This window comes from Fukomys damarensis, unplaced genomic scaffold (assembly GCF_012274545.1).
Source record: "Fukomys damarensis isolate Sample0158 unplaced genomic scaffold, DMR_v1.0_HiC HiC_scaffold_25, whole genome shotgun sequence".
Classification (NCBI taxonomy): domain Eukaryota; kingdom Metazoa; phylum Chordata; class Mammalia; order Rodentia; family Bathyergidae; genus Fukomys; species Fukomys damarensis.
In genome coordinates, this window is record NW_022900937.1 from 31,999,681 (window position 1) to 32,018,188 (window position 18,508).

General features: G+C 50.8%; 1 protein-coding gene across 1 annotated transcript in view; it reads left to right on the top strand.

Moving 5' to 3' along the window:
• The window catches only part of Nol10 (nucleolar protein 10), a 53,450-nt gene that overhangs the window by 8,839 nt on the left and 26,103 nt on the right, over positions 1-18,508 (top strand). Inside the window, exons 6-13 of the mRNA XM_010629129.2 lie at positions 1,147-1,283; positions 4,226-4,291; positions 5,555-5,615; positions 6,739-6,824; positions 7,388-7,466; positions 8,597-8,746; positions 11,339-11,405; positions 13,162-13,214. Of these exons, the coding sequence (XP_010627431.1) occupies positions 1,147-1,283; positions 4,226-4,291; positions 5,555-5,615; positions 6,739-6,824; positions 7,388-7,466; positions 8,597-8,746; positions 11,339-11,405; positions 13,162-13,214 (699 nt within the window). The remainder of the gene's footprint in view (positions 1-1,146; positions 1,284-4,225; positions 4,292-5,554; positions 5,616-6,738; positions 6,825-7,387; positions 7,467-8,596; positions 8,747-11,338; positions 11,406-13,161; positions 13,215-18,508) is intronic.

Genomic DNA, 18,508 nt, shown 5'->3' on the forward strand with positions numbered 1-18,508 from the left:
TAACATTATTAACACTTATAAATGGTGGTCATTTTTAACACTTATAAAATTGGCAGTATATCCGGGCATAGTAGCGCACACCTGTAATCTTAGCACTGGGGAGGCTGAGGCAGGAGAATCACTGTGAGTTCAAGACCAGCCTGGGCTACATAGTGAGTTCCAGGTCAGTCTCAACTGCACAGTGAGACTTTGTCTCAAAATAAATAAATAAATAAATAAAATAAAATAAAATTGGCAGTATTAAATTTAAAATGAAAAATTTTTATGCAACATCATTTGTGATCACGAATAAGTACAATTTTTATATCTTTATGTACCATGAATATAAATGTAATAAAACAATTTATTTTGGTGCTCTCAAATGTCATCTTGAAGGAAATTGAATTTTCTGAGCTCCTGTGACTTTACATACTCTCTTCAGTTCTGGAAACTGAGGTACACTTTAGCCTTTTGTCTACTGTAGCTATTATGTGTTTTGGGACATGCAATTTTATAATATGTTTTCTATAATTATTGATCAATTTGCATTTAGATACTATATGTATATTTTTCAGATACCTTTGTAGTACATTAAAGTTAATTTTTTGTTTTTTTAGTACTGGGGGTTGAAGCCCGGGCCTTCCTATTGAGCTACACTGCCAGCCTTTATTTAATTCTAATTTTTATTTGGAGACAGGTTCTCACTAAATTACCCAGGCTGGGCTGGAACTTTGGATCCTCCTGCCTCAGCCTGCTAGAGTGGCAGGATGCCAGGTGTCCACCACTGTGCCCAGTTTACATTCATACAGAGCTTATCAAGCTGTGTGGTAACTGCAGGATTAGTGAAATGTGTCCCTAAGTGGCGTAGGAAGTCCTCTGTGCTCGCTGTGCAGGGATCCGTGTTACAAATGCTGATACAGGAAACCTGGCAGTGTTTGTTTCACTTCCTTTATTGAGAAGCAGAGGCGTCAGGGAGCTGTCAGGGCCCTGCAGGCCCATGGGACCCACATAGCGTGTGGGTTCCTCGCACCGTGGGGAGCGCGTGTGCGCAGGGTCAGGGAGCGGAGGAGACACAGACAGTGCCCCTCCCCTCGCCCTTTTGGTGACAGTGAAATAAACTCTTCACCTAGACACCTGAGCAGGCCTACTCTTTTGTTTTATTTGCAGATTGTCTTCTTGCATAACGATCGGTACATTGAATTTCACTCGCAATCAGGCTTTTATTACAAAACCAGAATACCCAAGTTCGGAAGGGATTTCTCCTACCACTACCCGTCCTGCGACCTGTACTTCGTCGGTGCAAGGTATCGGGGCCGAGGCTCTGCTCCCTTCTTTCCTCCTCCCACGTAACCACTTTCTCTCCCTAAATTTCTTGTGTACTTGTTCTGTTTATTTAGCCTTGATAAAGTGTATGTGGTTATTGCAAAAACAAAGAAAAGAAAAAGCAGTTTTAGAAAACAAGGGATAAATATCAACAAGAAAAAATTCCAGCTCTACGTGTTAATGCCCTGGATTTACAAGTGGCTTAATGTTACTTTACCACCTGTTATTCTGCCTACTAAAATATTTTCTAACGTTAAAAATGCTTACAATAATTACACGTCACAGTAGCTAAACTGATAGAAAATACATGAGCCTGCTGAGTACAGCCCACATGTTTCACTGTGTGAGACAGCATTGTTTTTCTTTTCGTTTTGATTTCTGTTTCCTTAAAAATTATAGCTTCTGCTTTACGTTTGTTCAGTATCGGTGATAATTTTTTTTGTTATATTTTTGTGTTTTTTGAGATGGTCTCCTCATGTAGCCCAGCTGGCCTTGAACTCACTTTGTAGCCCAGGCTGGTCTCATACTTTCAGCGATTCTCCTGCCTCAGCCTCCTGAGTGCTGGGATAATAGGTGGGCAGCACCACACCTAACTCAATGATGAGTTTCTATCAGGACCACTTTGTAATTGGGTCCTTTGTCGTTATGGATGGTGGTTAAGGGACATTTGGGCCGGGTGCTGTAGAGTAGCCCTGAGATCATGAAGGAGCGGTGTTGGGCTGTGTGGCTGTGTCTCGTGGCGTTTCATTGTGGACACAGGTGACCGTTTAACTTAAAGGTTAATGTGAGTATAGCTTCACAATGGTCTCAGCATAGATGCTGATCACTGCTCGGGGTATTTCAGTGGAACTGTCAGGTAGAATAGGCATGAGGCTCTAATTGCAGCCACTGAGGAGGCTGAGACAGGAGGATTGCAAGTTGGAGGCCAGGCTGGGGAACTTAGGAAGACCTTGTCTCAAAGTAAAACATAAAAAAGGGTTGGGAATGTAGCTCCAAGGCAAAACACCCCAGAGTTCTCTCAGTACCACACACACACACACACACACACACACAGCGAGCAGGGCTGGGGATTTAGTTCAGTGGTTCCACTGTCTGCCTTGCAAGCACAAGGTCCTGAGTTCAATCCCCGGTACTGAAAACAAAACAAAACTGAACAAACTGATTAACAAAAAGCAAAAGTGAAAAAAAATTTTTTTGAGAGGACCCTAAAAACATGAGACCTTATTCCTGCCTAGGAGTTGCATTGCGGCGGAGTGCAGGGTCACTCAGGGCTCCGCCCTTGCCCTCTGCTGAGGGAGCCGCCTGGGCAGGGCACAGCGGGTGAACTGTTAGGGAAGCCACTCTCTTGGCTCTGTCTCCTAGGATTCCAGAACTTTATTTTATTGTATCCCTCCAGCCGCCTCCCTTCCCTATGTACCAAAGCTTTGTTTCCACTTTTCCCTTGTCCCTTCCTTTCCCCCTCCCTCCCCCTGTTCCCTCTCCCATCTGAACGCTTTCTTCCCATTTCCCACACCCACCATACAGCTCAGTCCTTATTTCCACGTTTCTCACACCAGAGGAACAGTGCGGTGTTTACATGCGCGTGTCTTGATTCATTTCACTTAAGAGTGGTCTCCAGGTCCATCCAGTCGGCTTTAGATGTCTGAAGCTCACCCTGCTTTATGGCAGAGTAGTACTGCACTGTATAAAAACCCACAAATTCTTTATCCACTCATCAGCTGATGGGCATTTGGGCTGTTTCCGACATTTAGCTGTTGCACACTGTGCTGCTCTGAACATAGGTGTGCATGTATTACTATGCTATGATGATTTTAATTCTTTGGGGATGATACCGAGAAGAGGTATGGCCGGGTCCAATGGGACCTCTAGTTTCCACACACTGATTTCCGCAGTGGTTGCACCAGTCTGCACTCCCACAGCAGTGGACAAGGGTTCCTTTTCCCCCACAGCCCCGCCAACATTTGTTATTGGCTAATTTTCATGACAGCAGCCATTCTTTGTGGGGTGAGGTGGAATCTCAGCGTTGTTTTTATTTGCATCTCTCGGATGACCAGTGATGTGGAACATTTTTTCATCTATTTATTTGCTGTTTCTAATTCTGTATTGAGAGGTGTCTTTTTATTTCAGATGCCCATTTTTGTTATGGGTCTTTAAATTTGAAGAATCTGATTGCTTTTTTTTTTTTTTAGTTCTCTATATATTCTAGATAGTAGTCCTTTTTCTTATGAATGACTGGTAAAATGTTTTCTCTCTCTGTGGGTTGTCTCTTCACTCCGTTGGTGGATTCTCTTGTGCAAAAGCTTTTTAATAAGATGAGGTTCCAGTTGTTGATTTTGTCATATTTCCCACACGGTCTGGGTTTTGTTCATGAAGTCTTTGCCTACTCCTATGTCCTGAAGTGTAGAACTTTATTCTTAAGCGCTACCTTTTTGTAAATATAAAAACTATGTGTTATCTATTTTAGAAAATTGGGAAAATACAGAAAAGTTAAAAAAATTACTTGTGGTTATGTCACCCAGAGGAAACCGTATAGGTATTTTATTGTGTTGCTTTTTAGTCTTATGTTCATATCCCCCACCCCTCCTTTTTTTGCGATACCGGGGATCAAACTCAGGCTCTTGTGCTTGCCAGGCAGTTGTGGTGCCTCTGAGCTACATCCCCAGCCCTTCTTCGTATTCAGTACTTTATGAGTACTTTTGAATGTTCAGTCTCCTTAATGACTTCCTAATCTTTCCTTGGTGGCTTAACTTTTCCAGATGAAGGTTACTGAATGAGGTGAATATATTTTAGGGTTAGAACAGATGTTTTTTTATCAGTTTTACCAAAGGAGGTAGATTATGAGTGATATTTATATGTATGAAAATATGTACTTAAAAGTTGATCGCCGTTTCGCAGGCGTTTAGCTTGCTTTGTTATTTTGCAGCTCTGAAGTTTACAGATTAAACCTGGAACAAGGCCGGTACCTGAACCCCTTGCAGACAGACGCCGCGTGAGTGTGTGGGTGCCTTGCAGTGTTTCTCTTGGCCAGCAGGGGGCGTGGGTGCCTGTGGATCGGGCAGGGCGCTTGTGCAGCTTGGTTTTAAAGAGCACCTGGCACCCCCCATCTTCCTTGAACAGGGCAGCGGGTGTAGCTCTGTGACAGCAGCCTTGGATTTGCAGTATATGAATAAATGAATCAAGAAATACATTTTTTAATCTCAACTTTTATTATGAATCTGTTCGCAGCACATAGCGATCACATTCCTTGTGGGGAGATGGTGCTATGCTCATAACACGACTTCTTTTTACACCCCCCTCCCTCTGCCTCCTTCCCTCTGCTTGGAGAATATTTAAAGATTAGAAGCACAGGTCACGATATAAAACCAAGTAAACCTTAAATATATTTTTGTTCGGACTGGGGATGTAGCTCAGTGGCACAGCACCTGCCTGGCAAGCACATGATCCTGAGTTCGCTCCCCAGTACCAAAAAAAAAGTGGGGGCCAGGGATTTAGCTCAGTGGTTCCACTGCTTGCCTCACAAGCGCAAGGACCTGAGTTCAATTCCCAGTACAAAAAAAAAGTATATTTTTGTTCCACATTGGCCTGCAATGTTTTTAAGAAAAAAAAAATTGTGGTATCATAGTGCATTATCACATGACAGAGTCATCGCTCTGCTGCTTGACTTCCTGTTCGTAGTAACAGCTGGTACTTGTCCAGTGTCCTTTGTCGTGTGGACACTGCTGGCCACTTGACGTTTTTTCCATTTAATCCTCACACAGTCCAAGGAGGTAGGTGAAACCCCCTTTACAGAGAAGGCAAGGAGGTGGAGTGAAGGTCCCCAGACCAAGGTTGCCGTGGTGGTAGCCGGGTGAGGGCCCAGGCCTGGGCTGCCATGGTGACAGCCTGCTTTCTGAAGAGTGTCCATTTGCCTGGAAGAGCTAGAGTGAGGCTCTCTTCTCCAGGCAGACTTGTAGTTCAGAAGCAGCGGCCTGCTGTGCTTACCCCTGGCAGGTCACCTGTCACCCTGGGGTCAGAAACACTGGTGACTGTGACCAGGCACTGAACCCCTCCAGGTCTGCTGCTTGTGGCCCCTCCGTCCCCTGGGCTCGAGTGACTGTTGAGAAGCTTCCCGAGCTGCTCTCCCCGCAGGCGCGGTGCTAACTCCTTGAGCAGGAGGGCGGTCACGCGCCCCTGGGGCGCTGGGGCGGGACGCGGACCCCACAGGTCCTGATTCCTGCGGTCCCTCCCGCTGACCACTGCTTCACTGTCTCAGGGAGAACAATGTCTGCGACATAAACGCCGTGCACGGCCTGCTCGCCACAGGAACGATAGAGGTAAGCACGGGTTGGCGTCGTCTGTGAAATCTCTGCTCCACACGCGCTCGCAGTGCAGTCTCCACTGAAAGGCGGAGCTGGAGCCGGCGGGGAGGGACAGGCCTGTGCTCCCACAGTCTGCGGTGCGGAGCAGCCCTGTCTGCAAAAGGCAAATCGCTAACCCGGTAGGCTGAGTCACCCCGTCCCAGTGCTCGGAGCGACGCACTTCAGCGTGAAGTCTCCGCGTGTGACTCTGCACGCAGAACAGGCGTCTCGGTGGAACGCAAGCCCAAGCAGAGTTCAGATGCGTTCCACAGATAGCTCAGGTACACACCTGAGGTTAATATGTTCTTACAGCGAAACATTTATTGGTATACTTTAGGCATACACGTCGATGACACTCATTGTAGGGAATTTATCCCAAGCTTAATTTAGACAGTAATTTTTAACAGTTTTGTGCATGAAGTCACATTTCACAGTGTGGAATTTTCCACTCCAACTCATAGTGATCCTCTTGCCTCAGCCTCCTGAGTGCTGGACTACAGGTGTGTGCCACCATACCTGGCTAGTAAACAGAACTTTGGCCATCAAAAAGAATGATATATGCTGGGCGTGGTGGTGCAGGCTTGTAATCTCAGCACTCAAGAGGCTGAGGCAGGAGGATCACCACAACTTCCAGGCCAGCCTGGGTATATAGTGAGTTCGAGGCCAGCGTGGACTACATAGCGAGTCTGTCTCATAGCAAAAATATCCCGAGATAATTTTTTTAATGATATAGCTATACATCTATTAGGTTCATTAATTACGTCAGTAATCACTTATAAACATTTTGCCCTTTTGTTCTATAAAGATTTATGTATATTGAAAGGATGTTTTTGAACCATTTGAAAATAAAGCATAGAGGCTGGGGATTTAGCTCAGTGGCGCCTCACCCACCTTGCTGAGTTCTGAGTTTCATCCCCAATACCAGAAAAAAAAAAAACAAAGAAAGAAAAAGCCTGCATATTCAGATATTTCATCCCCAAGTATTTCCTGAAAATGAACACTTAAGCAGTGTTCCCAGCTACTGGGAAAGCTGAGGCAGGAGGATCGTGTGTGGCAAGGCCGTCTCGGTGAATGAATGACTGGCTCTTCGTTTGCACAGGGCCGAGTGGAGTGCTGGGACCCAAGAGCCCGGAGCAGAGTTGGCCTGCTGGACTGTGCCCTGAGCAGCGTCACGGCAGATTCAGAGTGAGTAGGAGCTGGCGGGTGTGACTTTGTCAGCGAGGCTTACCGGCGGACCGACAGGAAGTTAAAGTGCATTGCCAAAGGGTGAAACTTTGAAGACTTAGGTCTGCAGTTGTAGTGTCTTGTGTTTATTCTATGAAAGAGTCCTCTCATAAAAGCTGACAGAGAGCGAGACAGATGGAGTTTCCTGCTAAAGTACTACAGAGTACTCCGCTCTGCTCCTCCCCTCCTCTCTCCTTGCCCTGGCCTTTTCTTTCTAACTCCCAGTGATCCTCCTGCCTCAGCCTCAAGTGCTGGGATGACAGGCGTGTGCTCCACCCCGGGCTGTGGCTGTGGGCCGTTAGGGGAGGAGCGAGCGTGGTCCCAGCAACCTGTTCCCTCCGAGTGAGAGCGGGAGTGTTTCCGCAGAGTCCTCTTCCCGGGAGCCGCAGGCGGATCACACTTGCAGACTATGGATCTGTGAAGGTTGGGATCAGTTACCCTCCAGATGAAGCAGGCTGCTTTCCCTGTGGGACAGTGGGGGTCAGGGCTGACCTCGGCCCCTGCGCCCCCCGCCTGCTTTTCAGGGTCAGCAGCCTGCCAACTATCTCTGCTCTGCAATTCAGTGGCGCCCTCACCATGGCGGTGGGCACATCCACAGGGCAGGTGCGTGGCCAGGCGGGCTCATGTGGGTGGCCAGGGGTGGGAAGCCCGGGGCCCTGGGAGTGGGGAGCTGCCGTGGGGCCCCTGCTTATGCGAGATCTCGGCAGGCAGAGCACATCCCAGAGCCCACAGCAGCACGCGTGTCCACTGGGATTCCTTCTCCCCAAGGAAGGCAGGTCCTGCGGGCTCAGGAATTTGCCCGACCCTGGAGAGGTCTGAGATGCATCTCTAGTAGACTAATGGCAGGCAGAAGAGTCCCCTTCTCCTGGACTGGCTTGGGTCTGCCGGGACTGGTCCCATGCTGCCCTCCAAGCTTGGGTTGCGTTCATAGATGGAGGATGGGAGCAGCTCAGGCAGAGCAGCCACAGGCTCAGGCTTGGGCACTGTCCCACACTGCAGGAAATGTCCCTGCGCGCTTCCCGTTAGTGCCTTTCCTTGTGTGCAAATCTAGTGTGCCAGAAATTACTCTGAGGCTTGCATTTGTAAACCCAGGCGCTGTGAAGGAAAAATATTGCTTAGTGTAGCCATCTGACTTCAGGACGCTGCTGCTCTAAGGGCTGTCATTGTGTTCAGGGATTTAGCTCAGTGGTTCTTTTTCCTTTTTTTGGTCCCGAGTTTGATCCCCAGTACCCCCACCCCAAGAAAAATAGTGAATGAAGGAGCTGGGTGTGGTGGGGCACGCCTGTAATCCCAGCACTCAGGAGGCTGAGGCAGGAGGATTGCTGTGAGTTTGAGACCAGCCTGGGCTACATAATGAGTTCCAGGTCAGTCTCAACTACATAGACTCTGTTTCAAAAAACAAAAAAAAAAAAAAAAAAAAAAAAAAAAAAAAAAAAAAAAGGTAAATGAAGGACTAGAATTTAGCTCAGCCACAGGAGGCCTGCCTGACTGCTCCCCATTGAAGGGGCAGGACCAGGACCAAAACACAACCAACCAGAAATTAATGAAACTGCCAGGCATGGTAGCCCACACCTGTAATCGCAGCACTGGGGAGGCTGAGGCAGGAGGGTTGCAGTGAGTTTGAGGCCAGCCTGGGCTAAACAAAAACAAAAATAAAACACTTGGAAGCCACTCTTCGTACTTTTAAGGGAGAATGTTTTGTTTCAGCAAAGTAACTCGTGTTTTTCTCTCAGGTTTTATTATATGACCTTCGATCCAGTAAGCCACTGCTAGTGAAGGATCACCAGTATGGGCTGCCCATCAAGTCCATCCACTTCCAGGACACTTTAGATTTGATTTTGTCGGCAGACTCGCGCATCATCAAAATGTGGAATAAGAACTCAGTAGGTGTCTTTTGTTGAAATTACTTTCTTTTTTTGGTACCAAGGATTGAACTCGCGTCCTTGCCCTTGCAAGGCAGGTCACCGAACCGCTGAGCTAAATCTCTGGCCCACTTCCTTTTTTATTTGCACATGTCCCTAATGTTCCTTTTATTCCGTGTGTGTGTGTGTGTGTGTGTGTGTGTGTGTGTGTGTGTGTGTGTGAATAAAGATCGGGGTGGGAGAGAGAAAGAGAGAGAGAGAGAGAGAGAGAGAGAGAGAGAGAGAGATAGAGATGTGAGTTCTTGAAAGAGATCCCAGTAGCCATTTGGGAATTTGGAAGAGGAAGTCAGTTACTCAGGATAAAAAACGTATTTACAAAGTCAAGATGGAGTTCTTCCTGTTCAGAGGTTTTCTGCCTTGCTAACATTGGCTTTTACTTTTGATGCTGAGTCAGGTAAAGAAAAACGATCATTGTTTAAAAAGTCTCTCCCTGAGTTGGGCCTTGGAGCATATGTGGTTCACGCCTGTAATCGCAGCACTCAGGAGGCTGAGGCAGGAGGATTGCAGATTAAAGGTCAGCTTGTGCTGCATAGCAAAACCTTGTTTCAGTAAAAAATCCATCCTTAAGGACATATCTCTAGCGAGCTGGGGCTCTCCCAGACCTAGGAAAGTCTTCAAGAACTACAGCCTCCTTCCTCGCAGTGTCATCCTACGTCCTACATCTTCCCTGCTCGAAGAAGTGGACATCAGAGATGACAGTTTTGCGGTTACTTCTTTAAAAACATAGCTGGGTATGTTGGCACACGCCTGTAATCTCAGTACTCAGGAGGCTGAGGCAGGAGAATTGCCATGAATTCAAGGCCAGCCTGGGCTGCACAGTGAGTGTAAGTCCAGCCTGAACTACACAGTGAGACCCTATCTCAAATAAATAAATAAATAAATGACCGGTACTTTTTTTTTTTTTTTTAAGTACCAGAGATTGAACTCAGGACCTTGAGCTTGCGAGGCAGGTGGTGGAACCACTGAGCTAAATCCCCAGCCCTAAATAAAAATAAAAACAGTATTTTCTTAAGAACATTGTGGCATTCCCTCTTCTCAACTCCTCAAGTGATTTTTTAAACAAAATTCTGTATTTCTGATTTTAGTCTACCTGCTTTTCGTTTTTTATTTTGAAACTTAAATATTTTGAGAATAGTTCTTCCAGTATATTGGAAAAATGGATCCAGTATAACAATGCTTTTAAGAATTGTTTATCTTTAATTAGAAACAACATCTTTTTTTGTGAAGACACAGTCTGGCTGTGTAGCCCAAGCTGGCCTTGAAGTCTTGGCGATCCTCCTGCCTCAGCCTCCCGAGTGCTGGGACTGCAGGCAATAACTTGTGTCCGTTCTTTTCCCTTTTGTCCCATGCTCTTACGGCCTCATGCTCTTGCCAGGAACGTGGGAAGGAGAGTGGTGGCTGCGTGCTGTGGCTGTGTGGAATGAGAGCTGGGCGGGGTCTCTGAGCGCACAGCCCACTCCATCCCCGGCTCTGCTCCCTGCGCCCCTCTGCCCAGAGCTCCCCGAGGCTTTGGCGATGACTCCCAGATGCTGCAGTCATGTTTCTCATGACTAAATGCTTCCTCCAGACTGACACCCACATTACTCAGTTTGCAGGACTTGCTCTCTTGCCTGACTTGTTTATCTTTCTCTTTGCCTTTCTCTATCCGTCCCACACCCTTTTCTCTTCGGACAAGTCCAGGCTGGCCTAGGCCTCACGCTTCTCCTGCCTCAGCCTCCTGAGTGCTGCAGTTGCAGGTGTCGCCCCACAGCCCACTTTGCACCCGCTTCTGTCTGTCTTCGCCGCCCTTCATTTTTCTGATTCCATCGAGCTCTTCACACCTGAGATAGCAGCGTTTCTGCCTTTGCCATGTGGTTCCCTCCTGCACCTCCCACCCTCTCCTCTCCCCCGCGCCCTCTCTGAGCTGGTGGGGTCCCAGGCACAGTTCTGCACGCCGTGTTCTAACCCTTCCCTTTCCCTGCCTGCCATTCAGGTATCACGTTTAAAACTTGGGGTTTTCCCCTCACACAAATCACCTCTTCTCTCAGGGCCTCGGTTTCTTCACCTCTAAACTGCGAGCATTTGATCAGTCATAATCACATTCTCTGAAGGTTTTCAGTTCTAAATCGTTTTGTGTTCGTTTGGTTGGTTGGTTGTTTTTTGTTTGTTTGTTTTGTTTTGTTTTTGAGACAGGGTCTCACTATGTAGTTGAGACTGACCTGCAACTCACTACGTAGCCCAGGCTGGTCTTGAACTTGCAGCGATCCTCCTGCCTCAGCCTCCTGAGTTCTGGGACTACGGGTGTGCACCACCATGCCTGTTTGTTTTTGTTTTTTTGTTTTGCTTTTTGAGACAGGTTCTTGCTTTGTACCTCATGCTGGCCTCAAATGTGCAGTGATCCTCCTGCCTCGGCCTCCCCAGTGCTAGAATGACAGGACAGCTTCGGTTCTAAATTCTGCAGTGCTTTTGCACTTCTGTATGTGGCAGTGGACAGCTAAGTCCTCTCTCCAGTCTCTCTAGAGGACACTGCCTTTTTTAACCACCCTAATCATGTATTTCTGCTTCCCATTCTAGGGGAAAATATTTACCTCCTTGGAGCCGGAACACAACCTCAATGACGTCTGCCTGTACCCTGGCTCAGGTGTGTGTCGCGCGGCCAGGGTGTGCCCTGAGGCCCACACTCACCACGGGTTTGGGGTCTGAGCTGCACTGTGCTCTTCGGGCAGTTTGGCTTGGTCACGGCAGTCCCTGGTGTCCGCCCCGCTGGGAGGCTGACAGGAAGTGGTGCGGGTGACTCAGCCCCACCACTTGCTGTGGGCATGCGAGGTGGGGCGGTGTGGAGCGCTGTGGAGCTCGCGTGTGATTCCTGAGGGCGTGTGGAAACCAGGCTAGGGATTTGGGTCACAGGAGCCCAAGTGCATGGAGATAACAGGCGCCTCGTGGGATCCTGGGCTTTGTGCTTTCTATGCTGGGCGCCATTCAGCCATTCAGATTTCAACACAGCGTCCATTCGGGGTGGGACAGGAGTGGGCGGGCAGGGACAGGGTCCCACGGGGGGCCCAGCCCCGGCTGCTGAGCTGCAGTGCACCACACACATTCATGCAGCAGGTGGGGCCTGCAGGGGCTGCAGGGTGGGGACCCCAGAACTGGAAAGGTGAGGCTGGGTAGGAGCCCCACAAGTGATGCTCTGAGTTGTCCTAGCCCCGAGGTGGCGGAGACTCGTGTTGGCTTCCTCTCCCAGGGTCACAGTAATGGAGCCGATGGCAGCGGCACCTCCGGAAGCTGAGGGAGTGCAGAGTCCTGGCTTCCTGAAGGATGGGCCCAGAAACGCATCTGCACCCCTTTAGTAGCACCGGGAGGGAGTGGGATGTGGGGGTGAGACCCGGAGGAGGGGCTGTGAGGGTGACATGAGACGGGCTGGGCCTGTGGAGATGGAGGAGCGGCCGAGAAGCTCCCAGTGGCTGAACCCGGGGGGCCTCGGGAGGGAGGCGTGGGCATCGCTCAGGCAGAAGAACCAGCTCGGGAAGTTCAGTACTGATTGCCGGTGCCGTGGAGCCCAGCTGTAATCCCTGCCACTCAGGAGGCCGAGGCAGGAGGATCACACTTTTGGCAACTTAGAGACCTTTTTTCAAAATAAAAAGGAAAATGCCATATGTGTAGCTCAGTGTCTCCTGGGTTTAATCCCTAGGACTGCAAAAACAAACTTTTGGAACACGGTATTACCTTGTAATCCAGGCTGGCCTCGCACTCACTATGTAGCTCAGGCTGGCCTTAAACTTGTGGTGACCCTCCTGCCTCAGCCTCCGGGCATGTGCCACTCAGGCAGAGCAGCCCAGAATGTGGGGAAAGGGTCCTGCCTCGCAGGGTCGCTCACAGCGCCGTTCCCGGTCTCACACCGCCCTCCGTGAAGCACCCAGGCGTCGCGCGTGGCTGAGACATCTATGCTCCAGACCCATGTCTGGTCCCGCCCGGCCCTGTGGGACGGAGTCGGTGGATCCAGAGCACTGGTGAAGGGGGGAGCCGGGTTTGGATGGAGCGGCTACCCTGGATCCGTGCCCGGCCCGCCGTGGGTACATTGGTGAAGCTGATAGCTTTTCATTCTCTTCTAAACGTCCAAGGGGACTGGACCCAGGGACTTGCACTTACCACGCCAGCGCTCTACACTGAGCTGCATCCCCAGCCCTTTTGATTTTGTCTTTCTTGAGACAGAGTCTCACTGCGCAGTTCAGGGATCCTCCTGCCTCAGCCTCCCAAGTGCTGGGATGACAGATGTGCGCCACCACGCGTGGCCTGAGGTCATATTTTGGCTGGATGTGTCGAGGTCATCCTGGTCTCCACCCTCAGCGGATGGCAGCGGCGCTTCTCCCACGCTCACTTCTCTCCTCGTTTGTTTGTAGGAATGCTCCTCACTGCCAACGAGGCCCCCAAGATGGGCATCTATTATATCCCGGTAAGACGGGCAGAGATGGGGTTGGGCGGGCTGGCGGGAGGGCCCCTGCGCTGCGGTGTGGGGAGGCGAAGCCACAGCCAGACTTTCTCTCCCGAGCAACTGCCTGACGGCACCTCGGCCAGGCCTGAGACTCTGGTATTTATACTTCGGTTTTCACGGCTTCTTTTCATGCCCAGTGTGTCCGATTATTAAGCTTGGAGCTGTTGATCAAGAGGTCTCGATCTGCGTGGTCCAAAGATCTGAGCGTCTCACGTTTGTCCCTTTCGCACGTGGTTTACAACCTGCCCTTCCTTACCCTGTAGTTTACAGGAAAGAAACAGGTGTGCGGAGCGGGCGCAGTCATGACGGGAGGCGGGTGGCGCTGTGTGGGCTCCCACGGGCCGGCCTGTGCGTGTCCAGTCGGGGCTCTGACGTGGGCTCCGTGCTCTCGGGTGCTCGTGCTCTCCTAGGCTGTCCCATGTCCCTTGTCCCTGGGCCGCACCATGGGCCTCTGCCTCGTTGCCCTCAGGGCTGGGGACTGAACCCAGGGCCCGGCTGCCGTGCGCTGCACACGGCTCACACTCTGCCCAACCACATTTTGAGACAGGGTTTTGGCTTTGACCTTGCGGCCCTCGTGCTTCAGCCTCTAGGGAGCGGGTCCTCGGGGTCCGTGCAGGTCACCGTCTGTTAGGGATTTCTCAGCCGTCCATTGGCGCGGCTCAGCACTGTGCCACAGAAGTGGAGAGAGCACGTGAGGAGCGGGAAGGCTCTGTGCAAGTGAGGGGTCAGGGGACCCCTGGTGGGAGCTCCCGCACACCCTTCCTGTGGCCCAGGCGGCTGGTGAGCCGGTGTGGATCTGAACTCTGGACAGGCTGCTGTGGCATCTTGGAGGGAGTGAGACGGGGTGCTGTGCCCTGGGCCCGGCCTATTCCACCTGGGCTAAGGCTGAGGTTGGGGCCTTAGCACTTTTGTAAAAAATATTATTTCAAAATTGTATTCATTTTCCTGGGGATGTAGCTCATTGGCACCACACCTGCCTGGCAAGTGCAAGGTCCTGAGTTCAATTTTCAGTACCAAAAAAAGTCTTTAAATTTTATTCATATTTTCATTTATTTTTTGCTGGTTTGTTTGTTTTGGGTTTTTTTGAGATAGGGTCTCACTATGTAGCCCAGGCTGGCCTTGAACTCACAGTAATCCTCCTGCCTCAGCCTCCCAAGTGCTGGGATTGTAGACGTGCAGCACCATGCCTAGCCTAGGCATTTATTTTTTGGACCTTTGCCTTGAGCGACACTTCCAGCCCTTTTTTGTTTTTATTTTGAGATGGGGTGTCACTAAATTGCCCAGGCTGGGCTCAAACTTTCATTCTTCCTGCCTTAGCGCCCCACTGTGCAGGAATTACAGGGGTTCACCAGTGCACTTGGCTAGGTCTCCCTATTTAGGGTCATGACATCTGGGATCCGGGTAGTGTGAGGAAAGAAGGGCAAGGTGGAAGGCCATGGCTTCAGAGGCCTTGTTATCCTGGCACTGCCTAGGGCTGGCCGCAAGTGTGCACTGATGAAGATGGTGCAGGTCACGGGAAGTTCCCGCAGAGGAAGCTGTCCCTCCTCATCCTCCTCTGAGAATGTGCTGCGTTCTTGCCCTCAGCAGCTGCACGTGGTTGCCCCAGTCTTAGACCTCTAATTCACCTTGGAACAGGGAGAGACTGGGCGTGATGGTGCACACCTATCATCCCAGCCTTCTGGGAGGCTGAGGCAGGAGGGTTCCATGTTCCATGGCTAGAGCAGTGTAGTAATTTAGTGAGCCTCTGTCTCAAAATTTAAAAAAAGGCCTGGAGATGGCAAAGGCCTTGGGTTTAATCCCAGTACCACAAAAAAAGGGGGATCCATTTGTTGCGAAGGCAGAAGTCAGCACTCCGAGGTGGGGCTGTCTGCTCCTAGGAGAAACCCTCGCGGGGTACAGGTGGATGCAGACAGCGCCAGAGGCTGGTGGGTGCTGCTGGCAGCAGCTGGAGATGCCAGGTCTGTTAGGGCTGTGGGCGGGCGTGGCCAGGAAGCACATGTGTGTATGTGAGGTTGTATTTTCTGTACAGATCTGTAGCTGCTTTCATCACTTACCTCGGAAGTACTAATCTCTCTGGCTCCCTGCCTGGCGTGTGACTCCCAAGTGGAGCCTGAGCCTGGGAACTGCGCTCAGCATGTGCGGGGGCAGGACTCGAGCGGTGGGCACAGCGCCCCCTGGTGACGGTGGACAGTCCTGCCTGTCTGCTGGGGCCCTGGTCTTGGTGAGACTTCTTCAAAGTACTAAGCCCAGGGCCCTGAACACCTACCATCCTCGAGATTTTATCAGACTTAGGCAGTGGATGCGCAGGGCCTCTCAAACCAGAGCCTGTGTTTTAACAGATGTCCATGCCAGGGCCCGGTCTGGCTGTGATTTGTAGGAACATCTCAGAAATCAAGGGCAGGGAGAGGTTTGCAAAGCAGAGCGGGTCAGCTCCGAACAGGTGAGATGGTCTCAGCAGCAGCATTAAGGACAGAAGAGGGCCGGGGATTTAGCTCAGTGGTTCTGCTTCCTGCCTTGCAAGCCCAGGGACCCAAGTTCGATCCCTGGTACCAAAAAAGAAAAAAAAGAACAGAAAATGAAAATGAAAAGGACGTAGGTGTGGAGGTTTCGGGCAGCTGTGAGCTCAGAGACGGTTGGGCCAGGGTCCCTCCTCTGGGCAGGTGGAGAGGGTGGGGACAGTGGGATCCCAGGTGGTCATGCATTGGAGAAAGCTCAGAAGTGCTGAGGAGTCGTGTTTCACGGCCCTGGGAGAGGAGGTGAAATCACGCAGCAGGGGCCTGTGAGGGGAGGACACATGTTCTGGTCATTGTGACGGCAGGAAGAGCAGCGGGACTCAGCCGCCGGAGGAAGGAGGGGCAGGTGTGCGAGGAGAGCAGGATTCACTGGACACTGGCTCACTCAGGACGCCTATTGTTAGGTACCTTGAATCATGATAATGTGCATAATTTATGGTCCAACAAAGGCATTTCAAAGATAGAGCCAAGCCTGCAGGAAAGATCTGGAAGGGTAAGACATTTTACTTCCTTGTTTTATGAAGGAAAAAATGTGGGACACTTACAGGCCAAACCCAGCAGGTTCACGGAAGAGTTAGATTCCCAACTTGGCATATTTTTGTCATGTTTTCCTAATTAACAAAAAGAGAAATGTATTTCTTTTTAGTGCTTTTCTGTAATAACCCAAGCTTACAGCAAATCTGTCATAATTGAATTTTATTTTAGGCACAAAGTGGCCCTCTAAGGCAGTGGTATCATTTGCAGGTTTCAATTATATATATTCATAACTGAATAGGATGAGAGAGGTCCAGTGTGGTGACACACACCTGTCGTCCCAGCACTCAGGAGGCTGAGGCAGGAGGATCGCTTTGAGCTGAGGCCAGCCTGGACTACATAGACCTTGTCTCAAAAAGCCAGAAAAAAAGGAGAGATTTGAAGGACAAATATCAAGTGGCTGATACATACTCCGTTTTAAGGCAAACAAGTTGTTTGGGATGTAACAAAGGGGAAATGGGGGCCTTCCATTTTAATCTAAGGGCTTTCAGGCACCAATGGTATCTGACATTTTCAACAAAGGAAATCCTCTCCATTTCCCTTGACAGTCTGTCGGGGCTCAGGAATAGCAGACACGGAAAGCACTGATGTGCTAAAACCGGGGAGTCGCCTTCTGAGCTTCCTGTCACCTTTTCAAAGTTAATTTCAGTTTTGATTGGGTCAAACTGTGTAATTTGCATATGGAATATTTGAGGCACAAATGGCACAGTTTGTATTGTGTTGGCTTTGGGTTTTTTGGGGTGGGGAGATTTGATGTTGATTGTTTTCTTCTGGTTTTTGAGACAGGGTCTGGCTCTAGTTCGGGCTGGCCTTGTGCTCACCTCAGTCTCCCCGGGGGGAGTGGGGAGGAGCACTCCTGTCTGTCCTCCGGGCCTCCAGTGCCGTGCCCCGAAGTGCTCCTCGTGGGTGTGGGGCTTCTCTTGCTTTGCTCCTGTGCCGCTCACTCAAGAAAATGCCACACCGCGGCTTCCTTCGCCTCTGGCGCACCCGCAGCGGCGTCTTCCGCTGGCCAGCGCTTTGGAGGAGCGCGCGAGGGCTGCCTTCCCGAAAGCAGGACACTGAGGAGGCCTGGGGTGGGCAGGGGTCGATCCTGGAACAGGGGAGAGGGGAAGAGGATGGCGGCTCAGGCGTGTGGATGGCACCTCGCCCACCGTCCCTCAGCCGGTGAAGGGCGAGGCCTCAGTCTGCGCCTTGGGAGCGTGACGCTGCTTTGTTATTTCTTACCGGAGTGGGAGCCGATGCGCGTCACATGATTCTGCCTGCAGGGCCTGTGGGGGCACCTGACGGGGACCAGGGCGGGCGGGGCGCCAGGTGAGTCACGGAGAGGTGAGAGGCAGAGGGGCTGATGAGCTGAGGGAGCGACATGCAGCTCGGGTTTGGAAAGGCTGAGTTGTCCAGAGCCGTGCTCTCCCATAGGTGGAGTCGAGCTGCTTCCGGAGGGAGTCTCTACCATTTTTCTGCTTCATCTCCCCAGAAAGGACTAAAGGTTGTGAGTCAGGTTGTTGGCTTTTCTGGAGAAAAAAAAATTGTCATCTCTGTGCTGGGCACGGTGACTCACACCTGTGATCCCAGCACTTGTGAGGTTGAGGCAGGAGGATCACTGAGAGTTCGAGGCCAGCCAGGACGACAAAATGAGACCCTGTTTCAAAAACCAAAAACTGTCATGTTTAGCGTGTCCGTTCTGAAGGTCTTCTGTCAGTAAACAGCGTGAGTCCTGCTCAGGTGCTCCCTGACAGCCCCCGCCACGGGTGATAGGCCGGCTCTCGGCTCTGTCCCTTTATCGAGAGTGTGCACATGCGCGAGGCTTGGTGCTCGGCCTGGCAGCCTGAGCCTGCTGGCCCCTCCTTGTCTGTTTCTGTTCTGTTCCCGCATCGTCTTGGGGCTGTTGTTTTGCACTAGAAGAAATGCTCCAGTTTTGCATCAAAGTCCATCCCCCACACCGAAGAGCGCCTCTTAGCCCCCTCCCACCGCTGTGTGCGTTCTCTGCAGCAAGTCACACAGGCTCACTCACAGTGTGGGTGATCTAGAGGATCCTGGCCCTCACGGTGCTGCTCCCAGGGGCTTTCTTTTGCGTGGCATTTTGTTACACGGTCCTACTCTAACCGTGTGGCTTCCTGCCGTGGCTGTCGGTTCCCCGAGGCCTGGCCTCCTGGCAGCTGGTGGGCATAGGGGCTGCCGACCCTGGAGCCACGGTCAGCTTGCCCGGGG